Below are 24361 nucleotides of genomic sequence, written 5' to 3'. Positions count from 1 at the left end.
CTACCAGATTGTCCGTGGCTCACATGCTGACAAAGGTTCTTTGGATCACATTTTTTATATTTTTTCTAGTTGTGATAAAGCTGGTCCATTTTTTTGCAGTATACAATCTTCAGTTTATTGTCGTCTTCTTATGTTATTAGGAATCCTGTACATGGATCAAGTTAGTGCTACATACATATTCACAATACTGATACATTCGAGACAGCAGGAAACAAATCAAACTTTAATAATCTGTTCAGAAGAAAGACTTCTTTAGAATAGAATTACCATTCTATTAACACAGCCAGTTAGAGATTTGATTGTTCTAGCCTTCCCCCAGTGGACATAACTTCTAATCTACCATATATACAAAAGTGTGTACACACACTTGCATTGTGGTAACAAGTGTATCCAGGTTTCGTGTAGGCAATTATTTTTTCCTCTTAAGAATTTAAATGTTTTAATTGCCTTCTCGGAAATTCTCCTCTCTTATCTTTTAGCACAACTATTGCATTGTGTCTGTAGGCTCACTACTCACTTGATTTAATGTCTATCTCTCTCATCTCTTTCTGTCTTCAACAGAGGACATTTTGACAGTGTCTCCATTATATGCGGAGATCTGTCTGTACACATCTTCTAATCCTGTCTGTGTTCTACGCAGCACTCTTGCCTGCCATCAGATGAGGTCATCACTCTTCAAAGTGCTTTGTTCAGGACAGCAGCCATTTGTCATTCACCAGTGCATCCTGGCATAACTGCACTGTTCCATTTGCATCACCTTCCACCATGCATCCATTCTGCATACTGTCATCATTAACAAGAGCTTGTGGCTGCTGCTCCTTTCCACCGTTGTTCCTTCTTCTGTCCATTCATCCATTAATTTCTGCTCAACATGTAAATGAAAACCATCCTCTCTTCTCTTCTCTTCTTTTCAGTAATGATTTTGTTGTTTAATTTTTATTTCCCTCAAGCTGACCCATTCTCTATGTTTGAAGCTGTGGTTGTATGTTAGTGGCCAGATGGGCAAAGAGAATACACTGACACATATTTTTAGTTGATATAAAATTGTGTGAGCAGCTCACAATATGACAGTAACACACAAGCAGCATAGTTTTCATTAGTTCAATGATCAAAACCACATTGAAGTAAGGTGCGCGTTTCACTTCATGCTGACCTGGAGAGACAAGGAAAGTGGAAAAATTCAATTTTGAATTTAGAACTTCATTGAAGTTTTATTTTTGTCATCCATGACTGGGAAACTGACCCTATATGTTTTAATACTTATTCGATTTTTACCATTTGTCTTCTTGGTTCTGAAGTCGCTGGAAAACATGTGTGTTCATAATTATAACATAGGTCAGTTAGGTGAGGTCATCAAGGAATGGAAAGAACCTCCATGTGTGTGCAGAGTGCGGACTGTGATAACAAGATTGGAATAGATATACTTGTGAGGCAGAATGACGCTCAGGAGGTCATTATGTTTCCATGGTCACCTTACTCTGACAGTTTTCTCCTTTTCTGCACCACATCAAAAGAGCAAAGGTGAAAAAGACCCCTGTCACCTTAGTCACTTTTTTTTTTTAAATAATTAAGAGCTGTCTTCTATATGAGCTCATTACCTTTCTACACTCTCACTCAACATGAGAGACAACTATCAACACTGTTTTCTGGTGCATGAATGTGTCCGGTGCTGAAGTGTGTGTGAGCACTTCTTATTGGTCAGAAAGATCTGGCATTAACAGAACAGAAGTCAAATGCATGATCTACATAGGCTGTCTGCTCTTTCTCTCAGCTGGCACTACCAGTTCCAGCATTTCTCTTTTGTAATACCGATTCTGTGAAAAATACCTGCTGCACACGCATTGAAACTTGTCTGATTGACTGTTACAGTGTGAGTGTGTGTGTGTGTGTGTGCCGGTCTGACCTTTGATATCTCTGGTACAGCCTACGCGACAACCACCCCCTCGGCCCCCTCCTCCCAGACTCCAGCGCAGCAGAGGACCTGTGAGTACCTTCCCCCCCAGGCCTGACCTCTGACCTCTCTCTGGAACTCTGGGCTGTCTCTGCATGGCCCATCTCTGGTCTGCAGTGCTGCTGCGTGTAGTGCGTGGTTGGGTCTCTGCTGCTATGTGTCTGCTGAGCCTGTCTGATAGATGTTATGAGAGTTGCTGAGTTTTGTAAAGGCTACACACCAGGCACTGTGGATAACCCTCACAATTCTTACCCTTAGCTGCTGGAAACACGCAGATTCACAATGCATGGGGGAGAGAATTTGTTTGGTGTGTGCTGTCTAAGAACTGTGTGTTGAAGTGCTCTGTCTTTGGCTGTGGCGTGGACACTTTTTTTTAAGCTCCCAACATAACCATAACATGAGAGTAAAAGACTGTGCAGTGTCAAATAATAAATATAACCTGTCCTTACTCACTGATATTGTCCTGTGCTCAATCATTCAAAAGCCTGCATCAGCCGATATTGCAGGCTGATGATTTCGATTGAACATTTTATAATGATTTTTCATGTAATTTCTTGTCATTTCTTCATCTCATCCACAGCTCAGACCCTGAAACAAGAAAATGTCTAGAAATATGTACATCAGCATCAAATATGTTGAAATTACTGAGCGTCTCCAGCGTTTTTTGCGTGTAAATGTTGAGAGTTGCAGGAACACCAACTTCTCTGTAATGGCCAAAGTTCAGCTGTAGGTCAGATAGAGGACTGATTGTGACAATCAACCATGTGGCATGTTAGAAAATACAATCTAGAACAAGTCAATATTAATTCATTCCCTTGAAACTGTTAGCTCATTAAAGTAAACGGTACATGTGAATCTCATACGGTTCCATGCTTACCACATCTGTGTAGAAATCGGACAGCTTGCAGTGCAAAATTTCTCTGACTTCTTTTTTTTTTTTTTTTTTTTTTTTTTTTTTTTTTTAACGTTTAATTCTAATTCGTAGTAGATTCTTTGGAAGAAATTGAGACTTTATTCCCTTGTGCATATCTCTAACATCTTTCAGTGTTTTATGTGATCACTAGTAAAACCTGGCTATTATTGTGATTTATATATGTTTCAGTGACCTGTGATCATTTATTTCCCCCAGAACATCCTTTGATGAGAATATGTAGCTGTTAGAGAGAGCAGGAGTAATTAAAACAGGCATTGAATTACCTATAAATCTATAAATAGGCTTCTCTTCTGGTCTTCCCCTGTTCTACAGTCATTACCTGTACAGATGGAAGGTTCTTTCAACACTCTGCATTTTAACACCTCCCAGTAAAGATGACAGTGGTATTGTGCCTGCCTTCTGCTGTCCCCCTTCTTCCTCCTTTTCTCTCTTGTCTCCATCTCTCGCCTCCATTTCCACCTGCCCTCCTCCTTCTGCTGTTTTGTTCTGTGTTTTAATGAAGCTGTCTCCTCCGTGGGTCCAGCTGATGGTTTGTGTTCACTTTTTGTTCCGCCAGCTCAGCTCTTCTACTAATTAGCCCTGTTGTCCTCTCCGCCTCTTCCTCCCCATCTTCATCTCCCTTTTCCTCCCTCTGAGTGGCTAGGTGTCAGAGTGCAGGGCAGAGGCTTGGGGGTGGGGCTGACCTCTGACTCCTCTGTGTGGACTCTGTGTGCACCCAGTGACTCCTGATGAGGTCGAACCTAGATTCATCATTAGTTCCTTAGGGATGGGAAGTACATGTATAGAACAACAGGACTTAAGTTTACTTCTCTGTGCATGTGCCAACAATTTTTTTACAGCTTTTCCTGAGGCAGCACCTGCTCTACAAGTTGTGTTTAGGAATCAAATGTTTTGTGTTCATTTCCACAGTCTTTCTACTACAGTATATAAGACAGCGTAAGCACAAGGGCTTCAGCAGTGTGTTTGTGTAGTAAGTGTGTAACTCATCTTTACTGTTTGCTTACAGGCCCGGCCACCCAGACCTCTAGTCCCAAAGAGACCTCGCAGCAATGTGGGCTTAGAAAGCAGCCCTGAACAGTAAGATACCCCACATATCTGTGTCATTTTTAACATGAATTTAATGTTTTTGTATAACTGGAATGCTCCTGCATGGTTTAAAAATTTAATTGCTCTGACGGTTCAAAGTCTGGAGTAAAACGTTTGATATTTCATGTCTGACACATACACTTATTCAATTTTCATACTAATCACCATACCAGACACTAATTGTATTGCCATCATAATTTAGTTTGACATATCTGTGAATGTGAAACACCATTTTCATAATTTTTATTAAGATACACTGAAGCCTGACACCACCTCGGGGCTCATTCTTTTCAATTTATTCTTTTCCACATATACTTATAATCAGTAATGCATAAAGTGCTCTGCCCATAAAGCTGGGAGATGCTCCGTTTTATTTTCCACTTGGCCTGACCTCTGCTACTCTGAGCGCTTGGAATTTTTTTTTTTCCTTTTAAGAAAGTCAGTTGGTGGTGGCATTTTAAAAAATGGCTGAAGGTTCAAACCTTTGTGTGGTTGTAGTAGTAGTTTTTACAGAATTTAAATTCACTAGAATGGGCTACTGTTTTACTGCCATCTGGTGGATTGTCTTGTGTACTGTATTATGAACGCTAATTGGTGTTCACATCTAATGATATTATCTACGTATTAGTGATACCATAAATTCCACCACAGAGATTTGTTATGATGTCATTTCAGTTTTACTAGCTTGACTTTACTGATTTACAAATGTAATTCTCTCTTTTTCTTTGTCTCCCCTTGCCTTGTGTTTTTTCTGCATGCGTGTGTGCATGCACTCCCCCTTTATGCATGGTGTGGGGCTGTACCTCCCTCTCTCTTTTTATTCCTCCAGCTATGTCCGCCCAACCCGCCACTACACAGTCTTTCTGTCTGAGGACTCCTCCGGTGACGAACTCCAGAATGATGACGACTCAATCACCTGCTTCCCCGACAACTTTCTCTTCTCTGCACCCTTTGAATGGTCTCCCTCTCTTCTTCTGTGTTTATGTTGACCGCTCCCTGCATTGCTACATCTGCCTGTCTCTTATGACATACAAATGCTTTGATTGGCTGCTTGAGGTGACTGATGCTTAAAGCTTCCCTCAGCTGGGTATTCTGATTGGCTGTGATTTATCCCCTCCTGCGCTAACATCATCATTGGTTGCTTAATCCAAAGTCTACGAGTCATGCTATGCTGCTTCATGCTAATTCAAATACTAACATATTGTGATAATGTTTTTTTACTTGATTATCCAAAGTTGGTAGAGACTACTCAGTAATAAAATTCCAGTTTAAATGTGACAGAATATTAGAGTTTTAGTTTGTGTTGCATTGTAAGCACCCAGAGATAACAACCCAACTAAAACCAATCAATCGCTTTTCCCTCTCTTGAAGGCCCCAGCCATACAGGTCTCTGAAGGAGGCAGACCTAATGGAGGGTGAGGGGGGCTTCGAGAAAGAACGCCCCCAGGGCTACACAGCTCCATCCAGCCCAGTCACTGAGAAGAGCTCAGACATCAACCTGTTGGGTGACATTTTCAGTTACAAGGATGGGGAGCCAGAGAACCAACAACTCAGCCTGGCCAAGAGTCTGGAGGACCTTCGTCTCACTAAAGAACCTGAGGAGCAGCAGGCCAAGTTTAGCTACCAGGTCAGATATCTACCAGGGTGGATATCGAACCACACAAATGTAACCTAGATGTGTTTTTTAGGAATTGGGCTGTTGCTGTTTTGAGTGAATGTAGAACCATTTTTCTACTGTTTAAAAAGAAAAGTAGTTTTAGCATTTATTGTTTTATTTTTTTATTGTTTATTGTTCATAGACATAGGCTCTTTCTGCCGTGTGATGACCCACAACCGGTTGAATTTGTTTGTTGTACTGTAATTCTCTAGCGGATGGATCTGAGTGGTGGTGAGCGAACTCGGACCCTCCCTGTCCTGAAGCATTCCAACCCTTACAACAAGCTGTGGAGCCAGGGGCTGGATGACATGGCGGTGCCTGGCCGAACATCCCCTACCTGGGAAAGGCCTTTGTCGGTTCCCCCACTGGAGCTCCATGAGCCACGTCCCCCGAGCCGTGAGAGTTTAGGCCCAATCCAGGAGATGTTGGATGGAAGCTGTATCACCATCCCACGGCCCCAGGGAAGGAAGACTCCTGAGCCCATCAAGGTCCTTGCCCCTCCTCTCCCGTTACCACGGACCCTGAAGTCGCATAGTGGCGAGCACAGCGAGAAGGGGGTTATTACTGGAGGGCAGGAGTTTCGGCAGGCCCTCAACATGTCTCCTCTCTCCTCCTGTTCCTCTGCTTCTCAACAGCAGGACATGGACCTCCTGAAGCATACAGAGGAGGTGGACATCCTCAGCTTGCTGGATCCTCTCAGTGGCAATTCGACTGGTGCAGGGGATTCAGAAAATGGCAAACCTCCATCCAAACCTCCACCCCCTCCACGGCCCTTCCCTCCAAGTCTGCCCCCATTTCCCCCGGTGTCCCTCAACCCTTTTGCCCAGCAGGCTCACTCTTACCAACAACACAGACCCTTAGGACCTTCCGTTGTTGGTGCCAACCCCTTCAGACCCACCTATGTGCCTCATTCAGGGGCTTATTTCCAGTCACATTCTCAAACACACATCGCTCTTGCTGTACCACCCAACGTGTTCCGCCAGCCCTCTCCAGTGGGCACAGGTCTGCCAACCGCCCTTGGGCCTCTGAGGCCAGCCTTCCCCAGTGCAGGACCCCCATCATCCAGTAGCAGTGGCGCCCTCTCCAGTCTACTGGACTCCCCCTCAGCCCCTACAACTCGTCCACTGCCAAAGCCCCTTGTTGGGGAAAGTGACTCAGACCATCCCTCCCAGGAGTCCCAAGACCCCTTTGGGGACTTGCTGGCCATGGCCAAGCCAGCGGCTGCTGCACCGCCCAAAAAACGAGTGGAGGATCTGCGCAGACAGTGGGAAACGTTTGATTAGCCGCCGCCCACGCAGTTGTGTCTTCATTTCTGCTGCTGGCCAATGGCAGACTGCACTGATGGTATCAGATGACCAAAGGAGAAGTCCTGGGGTTTTATTCCTACGAGCAGTGCTGCTCCATCTGCTGAGTTTCTGCTTGCCCTCTCCCCTCGCCCCATGGTTCTGCTTTACCGCTGTGTGGTCAGAGAGTTTGCCTCGTGCCCGAAACAGCTCCGCTTTGTGTTTACCGCCTTTACTTGATCATCACTGCGGGACTATCTAAGAAGGGGTGTGCTGCTGGCCCACTGCTTCCTCCTTGACCGCCTTTTGCTCTAGTAGTTTTTAAGCTTCCAGATTGCGTGCAGCATAAACTTGTAGCCGAGACTCCATGTGATTGTTGCTCAAACATTAATGCTGTTGAGATGAAGATTTCATTTACAGACAGCTAAACTGAAAAAAAGTGCAACACTATTCATTTTTTAATTTAACTTTGTTCTTGGTTTACTTGGTCAGTTTGAAGAGAGTTTGTCATGACAGTTGTCCCCCATGACTTTCCTCTGTCTTTGTCAGATTTCTCCTGCCATACACAGCAAACTCATCTGTTCTGGACTTTTTGTGAGGTGGACACCCTTTAACTCCAATGGCAAAACTGGAACAGTCTTGGAGTGGAAAAAAATCGATTTGCTCCGTTGATTTTGGTGGGGGCTGTTACTGAATCTGTTGTTTTGAAGCAAAGTGCCAGCTGAAGCGGCATGTGCTTGTTTTTTTTTTCTTCAATATTTGGACAGCCTCTTGCTCAGTGTTTTGGTCGATATGTATACCCTCCTGATGTTAAACACGCTGCACAAGTTTGGCTGTCAATTCCGCTTCATGCACACAGCAGTGTTATTGATTTTGAAATACTACTCTATGCTGCTCAAGAGCTCATTTTGGTCGAGGCCATGTAAAACACTTTTTTTTTAAACGCAAAGTTGACCTGCAGATTTAATTTGGAATTCCTAAAAAGAAATTGCAGAGCATAGTACACAATCATAAATTAAGCACTATGTGACTTTGGAAAACAAAAGGTCAGAATTCATGCTATTGGGTTCTGTAGTATTTAACCTCAACATATCAAATCTGGCCATACTGCCAGGGAAAGACCATAGTATGCAAGGGTACTGATGGAAAACATGGTTACTGAAAGGGAATTTTTAACCCATTTGTGTTTTTGTTTTTTTTCTATCACAATTTCAATGTCTTTAAGAACAGAGGCTTCCAGTGCAGTCTGGACTCTTTATCTTTCACTAACAAGACATAATTCTTAGTCACTTAGTGATAAAATAATCACTTAGTGATGTAGTGATCATTAAATAAACAACCAATCTTTGTATTTGTGCAAATATATCAATTCATTCAGAGAGCATATTCATTTTAGAGTCAAATGATGTTGAAAGTGCTTAACTCACTACTGCATTCAAAGTGAGATCCAGATCTCCTGAATAAGCATAGTTATTTATTGCTGTATAAGTACCTTAAAATCTGTGTCTTAAGATCTGTAGACTTCACAGCAAAGTAAATTTTATGTGACACTGGACATTTGTTGCTCTTGACATTTGACAAAAATGTCTTTTAGGCTATATATGTGGTGGTCCTTAGCAACTGGCCAGTCTTGTTTGATCCACATATGCAGCTAAATGTACATCTCCTCCAAGGATTAAACACTGGTTTGGGAAATTAGTATAAGTCACTGTATCAAAGAACACATAATTACTATTGCCTTACAGAGGAAACTCAGTGTGTATGTGTGTGTGTAGCTTTATTTTGAATATGTACGTCAAAATGCAGAGTTTGTGTGATTTTGATTGGATTAGTTCAGCCGAGGTTACTATAGTCTGTCTTCAAGATAAAAAAATGTCTTTGTTAAATGGTAGAATTGAACTACCAGAACTAGCTTTTTTCCAGTGTTAATGTAAGATGTCCACACAAGTAATGAAAGTTCAGCACTACTAATCTCCATCTGTATTGGTTCTTGACAGCCAGCTTTAGTAACCTCAGCAGTAGTTTTGGTGCCCTTTATCCCTGTACTCCTTCAAGAATGTCTCCTATAGAAATGTGAACTCATTACTTTTATACATCTTGGAGCACTTTTGTTGCAAATGGTTTTATTTGGATGTTTTGTTTGTTTTATGTATCTCAGTATTAAAGAGCACATATCATGCCTATATATATATATATTTGGTGGCCTCAATTTCTTATGTAGATCAGCATCATATATTAAATCAGAGAAAGTTGGAGAAATGTGAATTATTTTTAAAACATGTAAATGTCAAATATTTGATTCTTTGATTTCTTTTTAGACTAATTGTCAACACCATGTATTTACTTCACATATTCATCTGTAATTGAGTGTAGAGAGTACTTTACACATACCAAAGTATTTTTATTGCAAGAGTTTCCTTATCAGAGTATTGTACATAATCAAAATAGACCTATGACTGTGTGTGTCTAATGTGCTTCCTTAATTTATAAATCATACAATGTGGGATATGTCCTGAATTCCTTTACATCTCAAGTTAATTAAGAGTAAAAAACAGCATGTATACATCCAACGTCCAGCGTCAACAGTATAACAATAACCATAACCTTGTGTGGGGAACTTAAAAGGAAAACAGAAAATATACAATATTCACATCAGAAATATAACAGCAACATGTTTTTCCTCTCAGTAGCTAACGAATTTCCCTTTTCCACCTGCTAATATTAGCAATATTAGGAAAAGTCCCAAGCCTTTTTGATTTTCATGTCAATATTAGGCACCGTAATTAACAAATCCAAATATACAATTTGTGCCATATATATACAAACATTGTCTAAAGGTGCCATTAAAAAAAGTCATGAGCAAATCATTCTGATTGTCACAGTTGGCTGCAATGGCTTTAGACATGTACACAAATGCACACAAATCCATTAGGGCTTATTAACCTGAGCCATTTAAAGAGCCAGATGGGTTGCTTAGGAAACAATATGACCATGTCCTTCATTTGTAGAAAAGTGAATGTCTTGTTCATGGCTTGGATCTATAACGTCTATGTGTAATCTCCCTTTGTGAGTCCCAGTCAAAGTGTCAATTATGACAAAGACAGTATTGACTATGTGGACCAGCAATTCATCAAATATCCAACATCTGCAGTTTAGAGAGAAAAAAGCTTCCATGTCTCATGATTGTCCACAAGGCGGTGACAAATAGCCCAAAATGGTTCCTGCTGTGCAGTCTTGGATAGTTTTCAAAAGAGGCACTTCTCAGGCCTCATTTCAGTTGAGAGACAGTAGAACTCAGATCACTACTCCAAACAGGTTTTAGATTCTGCAAAATGCATTCGTTGTGCTTTTTAAAATTTTTTTATTCCTATCTGTTTTTAGTTTCTTTATATTATAACACTTGTCCAGTGTTATAGCCTGTGTCTGTTCCAACAGTCTGTAGTGAAGGGGAATGGAAGTCAGATGAGACGTTCTTCTGGGGGCACTTTTAGCATGCTGTCCATCTCTAGCCGTGCCCCTGCAACCTCCTCCTGGCTGGGGCTGTAGGCGCCCTCAGACTGACGCTTCCTGCGAGCAGTGAGCACCATGAAACTTAGGCCAATGATGAGCAGTAGCACGCCGCAGCAGACCAGGGGGATGGCAACCACCAACCAAGGGATTCGTTCTTTCTGTGGCAGCTTCTGCTGAAAGCACAGCAGTGCACAGTCAGTTTTTACATTTTTGTATTGCTGATGTATAAGTTAAAAACATTTTAATGAACAAAGGTGGTGGCATGACTTTTTTTTTTTTTTTTTTTCCAAGATTAGTTGGTTTCGAATCACTAGGCTACTTACACAACAATAAATAATAGAGAGAAAATAGAGAGAGATTGTACATACACTTGTCTCACAGAAGGGGCCACTGAATCCTGCTGCACACACACATCGGAATCTGTTGAGTCTATCCACACAGGATCCCCCATTCAAACAGGGGTTGGACATACATTCGTCCACCTCCACCTCACACCTGAACACACAGGAGAAAGGATGTGTTGTTCAATACCTGTATTCTGTTTCAAGGTCGATGTTTTTCCACACAGAAGGGGGTGCTTTGAAGGGGCTCACCTGTCTCCTGAAAAACCTGGGACACAGGTGCAGTTGGCCCCCCAGATTTCATCATGGCAGACCCCATTATTAGCACACTGCACATCCTGACCACATAACTGAGGAGGATAATTCCACCTGAGGAAAGACAAAATATAATTTAGTATGTTCATTATGCTGTAGAAGAGGAAACTGTGGAGAAGCTAAATAAATACATATAAACAGAAAGTAATTATTAATTATATTCAACATTATATTGTATGAAAGTGAACATTTCAGGAAAATAATATTTTCTCTGTGCTAATTGTAATAGTAAGCAGAAGGTACACTCACTGGCAGCGAGGGCCACTGTACTCTGGTGGGCACACACACGTGTACCGGTTAATTCCATCAACACAAGTACCGCCATTTTCACAAACACCGTCCAGACACTCGTTCAGGTCTTCCTCACAGGTTGAACCTCCGTAGCCCGGCAAGCAAGTGCATTGAAACCCCCCAGCCTGGTTTGTGCAGCGACCATGGGCACAGGGGTGTAAAACACACTCATTTATGTCCACATCGCAGTGTGACCCCTCCCACCCAGAGGCACAATCACAGCTAAAGAGATTAAACCTGTCCAGACACACACCACCATGCTGACATGGGTTGGTCTCACATACAGGGGCACCCATGCAACCCGTCTGCACATTTGCATCTCCAAGCCTAAAGAACTGACCGGGCTGTGGGGGGCTTGCATCATCAACAAAGGGCAGGTAAACCCCACCGAGCCTCACAGCCCCCAAGCAGCCAGTGTAGCTGTCAGCCAGGGCCACAACCATGCCCTCCTCATTCAGAAATTGCAGCCTTCCAGCCACATCAGGGGCACTGCTTCCATCTGAGAGACCATCCACAGTGATGACCCAGTGAGAAGCCTCGTGGTCAGGGTGAGCCATGGAGATCTGGACACGGTGCCAACTGCCATCTGACAGTCTATGCTTGCCAGAGAAGGCAATGGGTTCCAAACTGTTGTCACTGTGGATCTCCACTCGCAGGGAAGAGTCCAGCAAGCCCACCAGCAGGAGCTCCAGCCCATTGGAGGCCCTCAGGAGAATGCCATTTTCTGTGCGTGTTCGTAGTTCCATGCCGATGTTAGTTACTGGGGCCAACAATGAGGCTTGAGCACTGTACTGCAGGGGGCTGTTCTCAAAGGTGGCGTTGGAAATACCTGGGATGGCAGATGGGCAGATTTCATAATCAATGAAATGCATTAGGACATTTTTCACAGTAAACTGACACTGTAACTTACACTCATATCCATCTGGCAGGTCCACACAGTGCCCACCATTAATGCATGGATTGCTAACACACCATAATCGTGTCTCACAGTGTTTCCCGGTGAAATTTGGCTGGCATGAGCAGACAAAGTCATTCCATGTGACTGTACACTCTCCTCCATTTAAACATGGTTTCACCTTAAGAAATAAACCAACATCCATCACTTTCATTGCAAGTGAAAATGATCAAAATTAAAAAATCAACTCTTTGTTATACCTTGCAGGTGTTATCACTTATGCACCCCTGTTCCACATTTTCTGCGTTGTTGGGGAAGTACACCATTGAGTAGACCGAGCTGTTCCAGGCATCCAGGTCCATATGAACATCATCCAATCTCAGATCCTGAAGACAGCCCTTAAAGTCCCCTCTCCATATTTCTGAGTCTCTCTCTCCAGGTAGTCCACCAACATAAGCCAGGTCACCTTCCAAAATCTCCACTTCATGGACCTTGCCCAGGATGTAATATAGACCGGCATGTTTGAAGAAAACCTGACCATGCTGGAGCTCCACCTGAACAAGCTGTTTCTCTCCTGTGGTCAGGAAGATTGGTGCCGTCAGAGGAGAGGTGCCTGGCAATGAGCTGACCATCAGTCTGCCCGTCTGCAAGAAGATACTGAAGTATGACTCCTCCTCTCCCTCACTCCCTTTTCGCCGAAGCTGAAACAGCAGACCTTCAGGCTTTAATGAGCGCAGAAAGAAGGACACGTTGAAGCTGGCACCATGGTTATTATTAACGTAATAGGAAACATAGCTTTGTGTGTCCTCATGACTGAATGTCCATGATGGGAATTCTGGTGGAAGAGGAATTAGGGCAATTTAGACACAGTAGAGATTACAAAAAAAATCAACAGATCACATACGGGATGGTAAGGGGCAATTTTTAATTCTCTTACCCTGTCCACAGGCATTTCCATAATATGGTCGATGACATTCACAGACGTAGGAAGTCCAGAGATCCACACAGTGGCCATGCTGCGAACAGGGGTCCTCTTTGCACCACTCTGTCTTACTGCAGCCAAGTTCTGTTGTCTGAGTTGCCTCCGCTGGCAGATTTTGGTGCAAGATCGGATTGGAGTCAATGAACAGGTCCTCCATGCATCCCATAAACCCGTTTTCAGTGTTGAGATGGGCTAAGTACTGAAGTGGAGCTCCACCAATGTACACATGTTTGAAGGAGCTTGGGAAATGAAAGTGAGGCCCATTGGGAACCCCTTTATCTTCTATTCTACACCCGTTTGAATCACAACCAGGTCCCTTCACCACCATAACCAGCCCCTGACCCAGTGTTAAGGCTGTCTGATGCCACCCCCCATCTGACACCAAACTAGAGAAGACCACCTCCAACAATGATCCCTCATAGGTTGCCTTGGCCTTCAGTCCTCCTCTATTAATCTCCAGAGACATGTAGTTTTTAGCATCACCCCTGTAGAACAACACCATGTCAGTTAGTGTGGTTCGGAAACGCAGCTGGATGCTGGCCGTGTGGTTGCTGCTGCTAGTCTGTCTGCGTCTACGCTCAGGCAAGGGCACCTCGACCAGGATGAAGCCTGGTCTCGAGAAGGAAAACGTGGTGGGAGTGGAACAGACTTCATCGTAGAATCCTGGCTGGCAGATACATGTGTGGTGGTGCTCTTCTCCTTCCAGCCATGGCTCACAGATTGCACCATTCTGGCATTCATGCTCCACACATCCTGCCAGCTGGACACTGCAGTCGTGGCCACCCCATGGCAGGCTGCCATTCTCAGGTGTAGGACAATGGCAGGTGTAGTCAGCCACACCATCTTCACACCATGCACCATTGTGACATGGCTGACTCTCACATTCATCAATGTTGACCTCACAGGATTCACCTGAGAAGTAGTACAGAAGACAGCTGCACTGAAGGGTCACATAGGCCTATAATTACCATATCAAAGCCATCTACCACTTTTCTAAACCAGTTTTAACAGGAAAACTGGCCAATCCCAACAATCTTAGGTCTATCAGCCTTTTACTGGCTGAACACAAATATACTAAGGGTGTCTTTAGGATGTTTTACATGTGAGCATAGATGGTTTACTAAAGGCCAAGGCCATATCCACTCAGGATTCATAATGGAAAACAAATGGTGCTCGTGTTAACGAGGCCTTGTAATAATATAGAAGAAGATCACCCAGACTGGGACTCCAGTCTTTTACAAGGACACAGTGGAAACCACCAACCCCTAACATATTATGCATCATAGTTCTCCAAAACCTACCTGTGAAGCCTGCTGGACACACACAGACGTAAGCATTCACTAGGTCCTTACAGGTCGCTCCATTCTGGCATGGTCCTGACCCACACTCATCTATATTCACAGAACAATTCTCTCCTAGGAAAGCAGATATTCAATAACCATTATAAACATGTACTGGTGCACACTCAAATTCTGAGAGTATGGAAGTGGGCTGTGAAAACGACTAACCCATATATCCTGGTTGACAGTGGCAGACATATCCAGCTGCATGTGCATAGCTGAACTCCCATCCCTCCTCCCAGTTGGCTGGGTCAGAATTCTGGAAGCACTGTCCCCCATTCAGACAGGGAGCATCAGCACATTCATCCATGTCCACTTCACAGTTCTGTCCATCATAACCTATGGAAGCAGGTGGCATCACAACCAGGAAGCTTCAGAGGAAAAAATACCAGAGGATTGCACTGCATCCAGTCTCATTTGTAGGGAGGAGTACCTGGCCAACAAAGGCAGGTGTAGTGGTTGGTGCCTTCCACACATGTGGATTCATGTTGGCAAGGGTCTGAAGCACACTCTGGAATATCCACTTCACAGTGGTCTCCTGTGAAGCCTGTACCACCGCAGTCACACTCATATCTGGAGTAGACAGAACAATCTATTAGAGTTTTCATTTGAAGGGGGATGAGATAAAGAGCCATTTGCTGCTTTGAAGTTGTTGACAAAGACAGAAGTATCCCTAAACTCTATTTAACACATTAATATGATGTCATATTACAAAATAATTTTTGGGGTTTCCTACATTACGACAATTAGAGGTGATGCAAGCTCTTTCAATGGCTGGACAACAAATTAGATCAATTGTGTTTGCATAATCTTAAATAGTTTCGTACCTGTTCACCAAGTCATTGCATAGGGCTCCGTTCTGGCATGGTTCACTGGCGCATTCATTGATGTTGATCTCACAGTTCAGTCCCTCAAACCCAATCACGCACTCACAGATGTAAAGCCCTATGAGGTCATGACAGGTGGCACCATTCTGACATGGATTCAACTCACACTCATTTATCTCCACCTCACAATTTATTCCTGAAGGAACACAGAGCAGAAAAACACGTCAGGGACGAAATAAAATCAGAGGACACTCACACTCACCAAATGTTTCAAAGGAGTTCGTTTTTATAGCTCACGTACAAAACGTTTTCTCAATAAGCCTTATGACTCTCACAGAGAACATGCCAAACTGAAACACAGCTTTTTTTTTTAGCAGCTGGCTGAGAGACCCAGGTCAATCTGGCACTAGGAACTCTTTAATTTCTGATCCTGAGTGGGCTGAGGAATCTCCAGAATGAGGAATGCCTTTTCCCTCTACTTTACCTTTATTCTGCCACTACTGAGAAGCTCTGCTGAAATAAACCAGGTCTTTTGAGGCACTGTGACTAATGGGGCTCTAAAGGACCCACAAAGCAGATCGGAGACAGACCCTGAATCTTGAATGTTGAGCTCATGTAGAAACGTTAACACATATTCACTCCTCAATGGATACCATGCTGCACTTTTTTTTTATGTAACCCAGCCACTGCGGAAGCATGTGACTTACAGTGTATTTCTTGATGCCAGTCCCAAGCCCAGGAAAATGGGGAGGGTCGTGTCAGGATGGGCATCTTAAATTTTTTACTAAATCAATTGTGTAGACAACCAGACTGGGTGACCCTCTATGGTGACCCCTAAGGGGAGCAGCCGGAGGGAGGAGGAGAAGGAGGAGTATGTTGCATGTATGTCAATTGCATAAACACCTACTGCATCCAGTACATTTCCATGCACTAATTAGACGTGTTTGGCAGGTTTCTCTTTTGTTGTCACATCAGCACTAACCCTCACACACACACTCACTTTCCATAACATCTTAGTCCTTTCAGGGTTCTGGATGCCGGTTGGGGACTCACCCAGGGTGGGGTGCCAGCCCAACGCAGGGCACACACACACACACACACACACACACACACACTCACTAATCACATCCTCACATCTATGAACAATTCAGAGCCACAAATCTATCTAGTGTGCACGCCTTGGATCAGTGTGAGGAAACCGGAAAACCTGGAGGAAACCCACGGTAACATGTGGAGAGCACGCAAACTCCACCCACACAAAGTTCGAGCCAGAATTCAAAATCACAACCTTGGAGGTGTGAGGCCACGTCACTAACCAGCTGGTTGAACATTGTAAATGGCTGGTCATACAGCTGAAGTCATGCTGCTTGCAAATGCATTCTGAGACTAGATATGCTGAGATCTATATACTGAGATCTAGCTAGATATGCTTCTCCCTTTCTGCTATATGGTTGAACCATAGTGGACTAAAAATGGCAAAAAATACCTACCCATGAACCCCAGCAGGCATTCACATGAATAGCGGTCCTTCTCATTGATGCAGGTGCCATTGTTCTCACATGGCCGCGAGGCACACTCGTTGATGTCAATCTCACAGTTGTAGCCCTGGAAGCCTGGCACACAGAAACAGTGGTATTCTCCTACAGCATCCAGGCATATGGCTCCATTCTGGCATGGGTGTGACAGGCACTCGTCAACATCGTTCTCGCAGTGGTCCCCATCAAAACCTTGGACACACAAACATTTGTAGCCATCGGGTAGCTGGGAGCACGTTCCATTGTTCAAGCAGGGCTCATCCACACAGTCAACCACTCGAAGGCTACAGTCCTGTCCCTTGTAGCCATTTGGACAGAGACAAGAATACCCATTAACCTCATCCACACACTTTCCCCTGTGGCAGGGGTTGCTCTGACACTCGTTGACATCCTCAGTGCAGTTGGCACCGGTGTACCCGGCTGGGCAGATGCAGGTATATTCCCTACTGCCCGGTGTACTTTCACACTCAGCACAGGGAGCAAACGCACAGGCATCAAACAGCTGGTCACAGTCTTTCCCCGTGTACTGCACTTCCTCATGCCTCGGACACAGGCAAGCATAGTCGTCCATGGAGATCACACAGGTGCCCCCATTCTGGCAGGGCGCTGACATGCACTTGTCGTCCAATGTTGCTGTGCACAATATACCTGCACACACAAAAAATGAATTCAATTATTGTCTGAAGAATTCATTATACTGGAGGTTTATGTTAGCAAAAGTATGCTCCAGTGTGTCAAAAATGTGAATGGTCATATCATGACCAAAATGATACAACCTAAATTTTACATTGCTTTTTTATAAATTTTTTTTTTTTTATACATTTTAATTTATAACAAAAGATGTTGTTCATTTACAATTTTCTTGGACAAATTTGTTATTTACCTAACTGGGCATTACACCTGATTTTTTTCTAAAGAAAAATTTAGAAAATTTTCACAATATGATTTTTATTTTGCATATTATATTTAATATTTAATCATGATGCCTGACATTGAAACGTGACAATTGACAACTGAGAGACCAACTTAATTTGCTTGGACATGCATACAAACCAGTTGTCTAAAGGATTCATTAAATTTATGTGTACAGTGTGGCATTTTAGGCTTTTTAACCTGCTGGTACCAAAATGTAATGGACAAGCCACACAATGTTGAGTCCTGGAGGGCATTAAGATTTAACGACCCATTTCACAGTGAGACGCTGGGCGTTAAAGCATCACTGAAAATACCACACCAAAAAAACTCTTACAACTTCCTTTGTCTTAAGCTGCTGGATCCGCGCTCGTTCATGGCCTCTTAACAATGGGCATCTGGTGTGACTCATGGCCTAATCTCTGCTGTCATTCTGGGAGATCTGGACCACCCTCTGGGTAATAAATCAACACACCGGCGTGTACAAAAAAAAAACAAGCTAAAGTGCACAAAACCGCGAGACAGTGGGTTCATCTGCATCTCTATGAGAATGACAGATATAGAATGACTGTATTGTCTGTACCTTCAGTTACGCGGTCAAACAAAGCAATCGATCTAAATCAAGGTTTGTTTCTGCTCATATGGAATTGGTATTAAAAGCTGTTGATGAAAGAGAAGATAAATGCCCTGAAAACGCGGCCGACGGGTTTGATTATACGGTTTGGTTTTACAGAATGACTGCAGGGAGGTCCCTGTGTGTTGGAGGAGCCTGATCCATCTCCAATTTATCACATGGCTGCTCACGCTTCCGCATCTCACACTGGGAACTTCTACTTCAACAAGAAGCCAAAGGTTACATGGTCCATTACACGACTAATGATCACACAAACCCATGAGGATGTTTGCTATCAGCTCAGGCCGATAAACCTTTAGTAGATTTTACATGGAGGGAAGGGGCTGGGTGAAGATCATTTAACAAGATTTATTTCTCATGGAGTAAAAACTGAGTAATCTGGCAGCGGCAGCATTACAGTGATGGTAAACACAGTGCTTGGTGATGCTGAGTGTTTGACTGCTGTCTGGGCGTTCTCAGTGTGAAACCCGCTGCGCTCTCCATGTGAATGGAGCTGAATGCATTCAAGACAAACCGTGGGGGGATTTCTGGCCGTCACTTGTCTGTCCCGGCCAGCCAATCACGTGGGCGCTCTGTTGAGTCATTCCACATTCCACAGGACGGGCCAACCCCAGCCCCGCTACACTCCCATCTCTGGGCCCCCATCGCTCACACTTTGATCAGTGTTTTTGTTCCCCGAATTTTTATTCAAGCGGAAGATATTAACGACTGGGGCAGCAGAGGGAGGGATTTGGAGTTTGGAATGTGGAGGTGCTAGTGCCATGGAGCACTGCCGAAATTCCACTTCACCTTCCATAATAAAGGTAATAAAGGCTCTGTATTCGCTTTTTAGGAAAGACCAGGCAGCTCTTTGCTGCAATGTGAATTGCTCTGACGACCAGATGGCTTTAGCGATAAGCTGCTAACACCACTGGAATTAACACCACCACCTGAGTTAAAAGAGCACAAGGCTGAAACAGAGCAGGTGGAGTGAGAGTTGTCTCCAACTGGCCCCTTGTGTGGAGTTCTGTGGTGGGGTGAGGCCCAAATTGCCCTATGACACCAACTCTTCCCATCAGCCATGGGACAAACACCCAAACTCAATCAGTCAGACTCGTGATTTAGGGCAGAACTGAGTATTGGGGTGAGGGGTGAGTCAGCCACTCTGTTACAAATAAAATAAAAGGCCATTATTTTCGGCTTGAAAGGCATGAAGCAGAAGTTGCATTACTTACATATAAATTAGGTGCTGAATGGAGCAATGTAGAGCAGTCAAACATCCTCTTCAATAACCCTACTCACAAACTCCCTTAAAAGAAATTAAATAATAGATTGGCCTTGGTTGAAAGCAACTGAGAAAAATATGAATACAGCATATGAACTATGTATCACAGGAACCCCACTTTGCCCTGCTGTAAGAAGAGTATTTAATCAGTCAAAGCAGGACTTTCAGGCCAAGATAAATCTCTTTATCAGCTTTTGAGCTGCCTGAACATTCTGTCACAACACATGGAGCTTACGGCTTGATGGGACTCTGAAACGAACAACCGTAGGTGTTTCAGGAGATACTGTTTACCTGAATTAGCCGCATAGCACAGGAAAATATAAAAGAGAAGAAGCACTGGAGCTTCCTGAATGCTTTATGCTGCACTGCATCTCACTGCAGGAGTCTTTGCACCTGCTCCAGTCCCAAATCCTTTCCCAGAGTTCAGACCTTTTCATCGCCACCCTGCCCCCGAGTGCGGGAACGGGACCAGTGAACACACCGTTCCACCGGAGTGTCCGGAAAAGAGCAGTGTGTTGCCGCGGCAGTCTCAAAGTTATGCATCTGGATTAGTGAGCCCCTGTGACCCCTCCTGACCCAGTGCCCTGCCTCCTCTCCCCCGTTTAAAGGAAAAGATGCCAGTGTGGGGGTGGGGACTGCACACACTGCTGAAGAAAATCTAGGATGGAGGGACCTGGAGCCAAGCTGCTTCACCCCGTCCAGGCCGGTCATGCTGCAGGGGACGTCTGAACTTTTTTTCAGGAAGCTTACTTGTTTCCTGGCTCATACACAGCCCTGCTACTACTCTGGCTGTGAGCATGTTGTTTAGTGGGAACTAAGGTAGATTACGCTGAGTATTATTTAATCCAAAGCACCTTCACAAAACAAGGGTTTAAAGATCTGCACGTCCAAGCTGTGCTGTTGTGGTGACAGCTCATCAGGGAGAAGTTTAAAGCTCATGTGAAGCCAAGTTGAACATAGCTGCATGGATCCAACAATTTAAGTTGCTAACTATGTTCAGGAAAAGTAAATCAGTGGAACTCAGTCAACTGTCAAGCAAAGAGAGGGTCTGTTGATGTGGTTAAAATATGAACATTCATCACACGGATCAAGTGGATCTTTGTTACATCACGCAGTCCATTCATTTTTACAAATTTTCTGCTGTAATAATAAGAGCCCATTACTGGGTACACATGCAGACTGTGAGATGGCAGGTACCTGAATACACTCTACCTAAAATATCTAGTGTCTTTGATCCAGGTTTGATCCAGAGAATGTTCTCTGCATTAATTGGCTGGATTTGCCAATCCCCTACCAGTTACTTTAAGATGCCAAGAACAGGATACCTGCAAGGATTATGGGCGTCTGCTTCCTCTTGGATACACCACACACACAAAAAAAAATTGTACCCCTTTCTGTTGGAACAATGGGCATTACAAATTTCACACAGTTCCCTTTTTTTGCTGTAGACAGTAGCCGCTGATCACCATAAACAGATGATTCTCTGATATTAAAGAGATTAAGTGAGAAAATCAGACCTGCATCAAACACCAAATAATGCTCAGCACAACATGCCAGTATGTAAAGAGGAAAAACTAGGTAATTTTGCAATACTTCATGACCCATGCTTCCCAGGATTACAGATTAACTGAGAACAATTGAGGCAAAGCCATCAAACCTACTTGACCACATGGATTAATGATGAGAATCTTTTGCATGTCGTCCTGCTGCACTCACATGCACAAATTCCTACAGATGCAGCCCCTGATTCATCACCTTGCCTTGCACCGAATGGCACGGGCTGATCCCTGAGCAGAGGTTACGAGGGAGGGGGTATAGCTGGGTGCGCAAATGTGGGGGGGTTTCTGTTACATTGGGACAGCCGTCTCCCTCGCCTGCTTTATCTCTACTGATGAAGAACAGGGCCGCGTCATTGCCAAGACATTCCCTCTCTGTCGTTTCAGCACCTTCTGCCGAATCTGCGCATATCTGCCCTGCTGTGATTTATCTGCGTGGGACTGTGAGGGGGAATGCCAGTCACTCTGCTGTGGTGGTGGTAAAATGCATCTGTTGTATCACGAGAGTCACACTACTGCTAGATACCTACAGCTGCCCGCTGTCCATATAAGACCTGCACAAAACATCTCAACTTTTCTCTTTTCTAGATGCTCCACTGTGCATATGTTCTACTTTACCTATCAAATGATAACTGGATGTTACTTACAGTAAGTAGGGGACTGAGACAGTGACTAATCCAGATATACTTGAGCAACATTATCTGTTCTAGAGGCATTGAGTTCTCAGCACAGTGAGTGCTGGAAGAGCCATCTAACTTTTAGACCACAGGAGCACATCTCCATCTTCAAGCTGGGCCCACACTCTGGTATCATCAACCCCATAGCTAACATCCTCTAGAGAAACTAACAGATAAATGCATTTAGGAACAATTGTGGGCTGGGATGTGGGGATCTGTGGACTGGGTCACTGTATCTGATGACCTGCTCTGTGTCTTCCTGGGTGGAGAAGCTGCCATGGACAACTGACAAGAGCCTCCCGATTGGCCTGTGATCTGGCAGCTTTCACAGACTTGGGTCAGGGCAGGAGGAGAGGAGATGAGGGGTTGGGGGTGTAAATAAACCTCTAGTTTGACCTCTGCCCATTGCCTAGTGCTCTTTCACGCTCATTTAAGTTTATGAGCACATTCTTCAACAAACCATAGAGAGTAGTATCAATTCTAAAAAAAGGACGAGTAGTTTGTTATTTTAACATAAGGCCATCTGTGAGGGGGGGCTATCTGTGATCATTTGGGGAATTTAGACCCCCTTTGAGGTCAGTGATAAGAATCCACCTTGCCAATCAAACCCAACCCAAAATTTCTAGCAAAAATGCAGAATGGACCTCAGAACTCATTTATCAGCTAATCGCTGTCAACACACTGTTGTCTGGTTTTACAGAATGGACAGCTCCTCCAATGCATTAATTAATATTCCATTAACAGGCGGTTTTCCTTCTGGCCCCCCGGTAGTCTGGCATGCCCGAATCACACTGTCACCGGGAAATCATTGCCCTAGAAATAATAGGGCAGAATATAAGCTGGTCAAATGGCACTATTTTGCTTGCACATGATATGTAGGCTGCAAAAGGATGTCTTCATCAAAGGAATGGGAGGAGAGCTCTGGCCACCAGTGCCAGATCTATGTGCTATTTGTTTTTTGTTACTTATTTTAAATTTTGGTTGAGGTTAACTTTGACACGACAGAAAAACTGTAATCACACAGCCAAAGTAAGCCAAACAGCATTCGTTAAAGTGATTAGCTCTGGATTCCGATCTTTCTCAGGCACCCTGTAATGCCCTCAAAATTACTCAGAGCACGTTGTCATGGTAATGCGCAACAATGGCACCCCTCCTTCTGCCCTTTCAGTCTATTCCAGACTTAGATGGGGGTGTCCAGGGGGGGAAAATAGGGCAAAAGAATAAAAGCCCTTTGCCGAGACCCTCAACCGAACTGCACACCCGGCAGCATCACGCTCTAAGCATAAGTGGGGGGCAAGCAGAATGCTGGGCTGGCACAAGTTACAAAGGTCCCGTAGCACATAAGAAAGGAAAACAAGGAATAAGAAGTACCTTGCAAAATATTAACGCATAATTCCAGGTATATTAAATATAATTTTAAAGTAATTTAAAAAAATCATAACAAAGTTTGGAAACAGCCATGATGAATGGTGATGGAATGAATGGCGCAAGCGCCAAACAATGTTTAGAGTTCAATACATTTACAGTATTTATCCAACGGCCTTATCCAGAGTGATTTACAATTATCAGTTACAGAATATTCATACAGAACATTTGCAATGAATGAAAATATCATAAACATCATACTTTTGTTATTGAAAAAAAAAAAGTGTTTTGACACTTAAAAAAAAAACTTGGATACATGGTTACACATTAATGTTGACAAGCCGCTAAGTCTGTCAGGGCAACCTGTTGATCTCACAACTAAGGGATTATCTGTCATTTGCAAACAACTGGCAAGTGTGCAGGATGTGTGCAGATTTCTCCACATTTCCACATTCACCCCTACAAGTTCAACACACAAAAAACAAGGTAAGCAAAAAGAAGAGACTTACCCCATTTAAACATCATGATGATGATGAACAAACTTTTGGGAAATTTGGGAAGGGCGCTTCCAGGCTCCATGGCGACCCAAAGACTCATAAAGACAGAAGAGAGGCTTTCAGCAATTCAGCACCTTCTGCGCTGGCATCCTGGAGTCAGATAGTCCATTTAGGACTCATGTGCACTGGGCATGCTTGGCCACTAATGAGAGCAACATTAGCCCGGACAGGGAGTTTGGCTGGAGTGAGACTGAATAATCCTGAGCAAAGAGACCAGCAAAACCTGGACTGGACTCTGAGCCATGGATTGCGATTCCAGTCTGGCCCAGCCACCGTTCCACGTTCTTACTTAATCTCGATCTTTTTTCCCTCGGAGGAAGTGTAAATAGAATCTTTACTGAGTTTGTGATTATCTATGAGAAGCTTTGAGATTAATAGAGTATGGATATTTAACATATGGATTATGGTCCATCCCAGGTTTTACTGCTGCACTCGATGGCGCTCTCATG

At 43.8% G+C, this 24361-nt stretch overlaps 2 protein-coding genes across 9 annotated transcripts in view; one reads left to right on the top strand and one right to left on the bottom strand.

Annotated features, from left to right (window-relative positions):
* dennd1a (DENN/MADD domain containing 1A) overlaps positions 1 to 9102 on the top strand; it is a 66199-nt gene extending 57097 nt beyond the window's left edge. For 2 of the 7 annotated variants that reach the window (XM_028972957.1, XM_028972955.1), the window contains exons 20-24: positions 1924 to 1983; positions 3892 to 3962; positions 4801 to 4929; positions 5343 to 5598; positions 5841 to 9102. In XM_028972957.1, coding sequence (XP_028828790.1) covers positions 1924 to 1983; positions 3892 to 3962; positions 4801 to 4929; positions 5343 to 5598; positions 5841 to 6911 — 1587 coding nt within the window. In that variant the 3' untranslated portion in view covers positions 6912 to 9102. The remainder of the gene's footprint in view (positions 1 to 1923; positions 1984 to 3891; positions 3963 to 4800; positions 4930 to 5342; positions 5599 to 5840) is intronic. The other 5 variants (XM_028972959.1, XM_028972956.1, XM_028972961.1 and 2 more) reach the window with 3 other exon arrangements.
* Positions 9103 to 9295: 193 nt separating this feature from the next.
* crb2a (crumbs cell polarity complex component 2a) lies at positions 9296 to 24062 on the bottom strand. 2 transcript variants are annotated; one of them, XM_028972952.1, is made up of 13 exons: positions 23865 to 24062; positions 16903 to 17595; positions 15413 to 15608; positions 15019 to 15158; positions 14754 to 14924; positions 14547 to 14660; positions 13201 to 14157; positions 12524 to 13098; positions 12279 to 12444; positions 11327 to 12197; positions 11015 to 11131; positions 10790 to 10916; positions 9296 to 10594 (listed from the first exon to the last, which is right to left on the bottom strand). In XM_028972952.1, exons 1-13 carry the CDS (start codon positions 23950 to 23952, stop codon positions 10370 to 10372), a joined length of 4440 nt encoding a protein of 1479 aa, XP_028828785.1. In that variant the 5' UTR covers positions 23953 to 24062; the 3' UTR covers positions 9296 to 10369. The 2 variants fall into 2 exon arrangements, with proteins under 2 accessions (XP_028828785.1, XP_028828786.1); XM_028972953.1 differs by having other exon boundaries at positions 9296 to 10591.
* Positions 24063 to 24361: the final 299 nt, after the last annotated feature.

Source organism: Denticeps clupeoides, chromosome 3, assembly GCF_900700375.1.
Source record: "Denticeps clupeoides chromosome 3, fDenClu1.1, whole genome shotgun sequence".
Taxonomy (NCBI): domain Eukaryota; kingdom Metazoa; phylum Chordata; class Actinopteri; order Clupeiformes; family Denticipitidae; genus Denticeps; species Denticeps clupeoides.
Note: the sequence above shows the minus strand (reverse complement) of the source record. Positions and strands in the feature narration are given on the sequence as shown.